Source organism: Limulus polyphemus, unplaced genomic scaffold, assembly GCF_000517525.1.
Source record: "Limulus polyphemus unplaced genomic scaffold, Limulus_polyphemus-2.1.2 Scaffold2295, whole genome shotgun sequence".
Lineage (NCBI taxonomy): Eukaryota > Metazoa > Arthropoda > Merostomata > Xiphosura > Limulidae > Limulus > Limulus polyphemus.
In genome coordinates this window covers 82252-87824 of record NW_013667905.1, presented here as the reverse complement: position 1 = coordinate 87824, position 5573 = coordinate 82252, and the positions used below count along the sequence as shown (strand labels likewise).

General features: G+C 30.6%; 1 protein-coding gene across 1 annotated transcript in view; it reads right to left on the bottom strand.

Annotated features, from left to right (window-relative positions):
• Nucleotides 1-1947: 1947 nt before the first annotated feature.
• Nucleotides 1948-5573, bottom strand: part of LOC106466540 (lysosome-associated membrane glycoprotein 1-like) — a 19879-nt gene continuing 16253 nt past the window's right edge. The window contains exon 7 of the mRNA XM_022394571.1: nt 1948-3241. Coding sequence (XP_022250279.1) covers nt 3096-3241 — 146 coding nt within the window. The 3' untranslated portion in view covers nt 1948-3095. The remainder of the gene's footprint in view (nt 3242-5573) is intronic.

The window sequence follows — 5573 nt, the reverse complement described above, 5'->3', positions numbered from 1 at the left end:
TGCATAATTTCATTTGATAAACATGTTTAGATTGAATGGTAATTTATAATCAGTCACAAGAACGTCGAATCTGAATCACTTGAAAAAACACGGGGGTGCTTAACTTTTTTCCAGGTGTATACTTCTGTATGTTTTAAGCTGGTAAACACCATAAGTAACAGACTGATGGTCATGTTCAGACAGTTTTGGCAAGTCCAAAGCTGCATCATGGGATTCCATTTTTTCCTACTATGGCCATGTTCAAGCTAGTTCTTGGGGCTCCAGAATGTGCTACAGTTTGTTTGGATAGTTCGAATACATGTTTTGCTACAGTAGTCATCTACATTTTTTACCAGATTAGGACATTAACAACTGCAAAGGGCACTGACAATCTGGATGTAATCAACTATGAAAGGATTATTTTTTTTAGTGAACACCATATCCAATAACTTGATGTGGCTACTGACTGTTTCAACTGCCGAGCACTCTTTGGTGATAGATTGGATTATTTAGTTGTGTGTTGCTTGACAAGCCAGAATAAAGCTTAAAAAATAGGAAAGCTAAGCATTCCATACAGATCTCACACGAATATTACATCTTTTTAACCTTTTAAGATGGAATGCTCATCTGAAACTTTCTGTGGCTAATTACAGTTTATCCCTGCCAATCTGTGTAGTCATTTGCATGCTTTCTAGTAAATTCATTGTTCAAATGTGTGGACCTTCAGCTAAGATTCAATCAGTTGGAATCTGTACAAAAAATTGTCAATCTATGTGACTGTGGCAATATCTCTGTTTTGGCTTTAATAAGAATAACAGTTGAGTTCCTATGTTTAGGGCATCCAACACACTTGGCATGCTTTGGACTCTACAAATTGCAGACATTGGCTAATGCTTGTTAAGGAGCACAAAAGCAGGGTCACCAAATGTAGTGACTGGGTCATGATAGACAGTGATTGTTTAAACTGAAAATACTACTGGTAGTATTTATTACAAATAACATTTTATTCAGATGCATACAGTTTCTTTTCATTAGTTCTCAGTTCTACATCATAAGGTTCAGCAAGAGGTTATCCCCCATCCTTTGCCATTTGCTCTAAGATAAACAGCACATCTGCATTCTTAAAGCATTGTGAACAAGGTAACAGTATATGATTGCAAGAAGAATGTAAAATTTTTTTAAGGTGTGTGAATAGCAATGTGGCAAATTCTCATTGGTTGACAAACTGAACATATGGCATGAATCAAATTGGACAAAAACAATGAAAATATGTGTCATTGTAATTTTCTATACAAAGAATATTGTATTCACTAGCTTGATTTTATGTTGCATCTTATTTGATGATTAAGCAAACTTGTATATTGGCCATGACAAGCATCATCAATAAAAAAATGGTTTATAAACATTTGTTCTAAAAATAATTTACATATCTGTTCGTGATATTTTGATCCCAGAAATGTCAAGTACACTCTATAACAAAATAATTCAATATATTGTATACTAAAAGGATTTGTGGCTTAAAGACTGCCCTAATGTTGAGGTTATAGTTACAGACTGTAATGAAGTGATACAGCTCCAAAGTAGTTTTAATAGAACATACTTGGCCTTTTCACTAGTTATTCTTTTGTACATGATCAAATACAAAATTAATCAGACATCCAAAAATTATCTTATAAAATGTTACATCTATATCTAAGAGAAAAAAGTGTGCTGTTGGTTATAAAATGAAATCTAGGGGTGATAGATTAAAACACTAGAGCAAGCTATGTTAAAAAGTTTTTATTTCAAATGTATAATGCAGATAACACACCAGTAAGCCACATAGTACAGATTAAAGTTCTACCTTATAAAATCTTGTTCTGTTATGTTCACATATATATATATATATGTTTTAAATTCTACAATTTTTCCAAGGAGCAGGTTTTTTTCAGCATAAACTAACCAACCAACCTTAGATTGTTTTTCTTCTTGAACAAATTAAACAGGAACTCTTTCCAAATGCTAGATTACACGATTGTGGAACATCTGAAGACTAAACAGTATAGCACAGTGCAGACATACCTCTTTAAAGCCACTGAGCAGTAGTGTATGATCTATCATAAACATACTAAAACAACTGGATATTTTTTAATCAACACAAGATTTTATACAGTTATACACATATTTAACTATGGGACAAGTGTCTTGGTTTAAATTTCTTTAATTAATGTGTGTTAAGTCACATCATTGAGCTGCACATTGTGACAAGTTTAACATAGTACTACAGGGACATGAAATTGCATTTCTGAAACTAAGCATTCCTGAGCTATTCAGCTGTCAGTCAAAGTATCTATAGCAAAATATGAAACTATGTAAATAACATTTTGCAAAATGAATATATACGTGAACTGAGTCTGTTCAAGACCTGTACTAACTGAATTGGAACAAATGTTTAATCTAAAGCTTTTCTCTTCAACAATCAAAGGAAAAGAATTTATAAAATATTTAACATGCAAAGATAATTAAAATTATATATATGTATATATTAAAAAAACTTTACAACTAGTATATGTAGTATTTCCTTCAGTTAAAATATTAAAAACAGTCAGATTCTCACTTGTAACACTTTTAAGCAATGATTTTAATTACAGTCCAGTGACTTGTATTTCTCTTTGTCAGTGTTAGATAGGAAGATCTTATGAAACAAACAAGCATATCCTAATAAAATGAGTATATCAGATCCAAGAAATTCATTATATTTAAAGACAGATACAGACCATTAAAAGAAATCAAGATTAGTTTTTGAGCTACAAAAAAAAAAAACTTGGCACTTAAATATTAACCTAAGTTGTATGTTATTTCAATTAGAAAAGCAAAACTACTTAAACAGTTTCTTAAATGTTCAATAAAGATAGATGGTTATATGAAATACAACTTTCACCAAAATGTAAACCCAACCTGAATTTCTAAAACACATTCATGTTAACTAAAATATATAGCAAATGCATTACATTTTGAAGTGGGTAAGATTAGCAAAAACGGAGACCTCATACGGAGGAATGGAGTAGGGTGTAAACTACACAGCAACAGCTCCTTCGTAGAATCTTAGTCTGTGGATAATAAATATCCATTACAGCTTACACTGACTGATAACCCTTTTGGCGACTACGACGACGACCAACCAAGTAGGCAACAAGAACTGTCAGAACAAGACCAGCAAGAGCACACCCAACAGCAATTGGTACAATGTCGCTGACTTTGTCATCAGTCTTACAGTGGTATTCTACAAAAAGAATGATTACACTCTTATTTACTCGCATCATAGAAATAAGAAAAATTTATATACGAGTTTCTGTAAATGCATTTCAAAATGTTTCATACATCTAAAATCTTAATAAAAACTCTCATAAAAGGAACTCTTGTGAAGCTTTCATTGTGCATTCCACTAGTACTAAATATTTATGAATAAGATAACAGATTATGGTAGTAAATAATTACATAATGAAAGTAATTACTCAAATGGTGCTTTAAAAGCTTTTCAGTTCTAATCTTCTATAAAAAAATTCCTTTCAGTTATTTTTTCATGTAAAGAAAGTTCACTTATAAAACTTTACATACTAGGCCATCTACATTGTGACTGATTTTTATATTTTGACAATTGTAAAAAAATTATGTAAAAGTGTGAACTTTACTGTAGTGGCTTTAAGGAAAAGACAGTTATACAATAAACGAAAAATTATTGCTTCATCTAGAAAAAATAAGATGTAAATTAAACAAAAATGCAACTGAAAGAAAGGTGGAGTCAGGGATGGTTGAAATGATAAAATACTGAACTAACTGGAAAGCATAAAGGAAATTAAATCTCAATGCAATCTCATTATATACAAAAAAAAAATCAAATACAGAAATGTGTCTGTACAGAATTCACCTTGGGTATAATTTCACCTCTGATAGCTTATCAAACACATGTAAGTAATTATACTATGCAAAAGCCCAATTTTTCCAAGTAGTTCTCTGTTCAGTAGTCTCACAAAGTCAGCATAAGTAGTCATCAACAACCATAGACCAATAAAAGACAGTCTAGACTGGTAACACCTATAAGGATAAGTCAAGGGTCTTGTCTACTACCATTGAAGAAACTTGAAAACAGTTAGTGAGGCTTTAACTCTTCCAGTAGGGGTCAGTCAATGTGACGAGGTCGTAAGCATTTTGTGCTTGTTATAGTTTTCATGCTATAACTTTTAAATTAGTAAGTGAATGTTAACAACATTTGGCAGATTATCAGTAAACATTACAATGCTTTCATATGCAAAATACTTAATTTTTTTTATTAAGTCATAAGGTTTGAAAAGCAATGTTTCTCTCATGCCTTTTTTTTTCTTTTCACATCATGCCTATCTATCATGCAAAGTAATTTTCATTTTAAGATTAAAAATACTTTTATGCATCAGAAAATTTTAAAATTTCACATGCAAAATCTTTATAATGTCCATATAGTTATCAAACATTTCTTAAGAAAAACTTTATATTTTATGTTGTTTTCAGTAATTAATCTCTGTATGGGTTCAGTAGATTTGACCGATCTTGCAACCACCATAAAAAATTAGGAAATAAGTATAAATTTTGCCTCTTTCATTCTAGAATTAACACAAATTATAACACGAGAACATAAATGTTTAGACTAAATTGCTTAAATCTCATAACATTATACATTTTTATATATTTATTATTTTTATTATATTGACCTTTTAACCGTGCCTGGCTAACAATACAGAAGCTACAATTAATGAGGCTCACATGTACTCATGTTACCGTATCAAATAATATAAAACTGACCTTTGGTCTGTACAAAGTGACCTGTCTTGGCTGTTTTAGTAGACTAGTATTTTGAAAATACAGTCACATTTCAATTATTATACATTATATATGTATAGAATATTGCTATTTTTGAAATAAATTCTTAACCTTATTTTTGTTAAAACATAGAACAGTAACTAAAGAAGTAAAGCAAATAATTATTTCTTCTAGTTATGACCTTTGTACTCGATTGCTAAGGTTGATATGAAAAATATTTTTCTTTAGGTTTTATATATACATTTGAATAACTAAAAAATCAAATTACTACATTAATACCATATAATTTCACTATAATTTATCAAGCTTAGTAACTAAGATATATTTCAGTCTAAAAAAATATGATATTTTGAGCAGACTAAAGACATGCCTTACCTCATTGAAACATTGGTTCAAAAGAAAGAAAGAAATGGTGCCAAGATCGTTAAAATAGCTGAGAGAGCCAATAGGGGGACATTCTGAGCTTCCAATTTGTTATTCATGTCATATAGACTTCTTATGGAAGTAAATGTATATAAGGGAGCATTTCCTAAAAAGTAAAGAGGTGGGCAGGGTGCCACTGTGTTTGATTTATTACATGAGAAATATCTTAGCAAATAGATAAGACCTTATTTTATATTCTAGCTTGTCAATATCTGTAATTTGAGTTTCTAATTCATACAAAACTATAGACTTAGTATTTTGACATCACAAACATCTAATTTGAACCAGTGCTGCATTAAACGTACCACATGACACACAAAAATTGATGTTTATCTGTT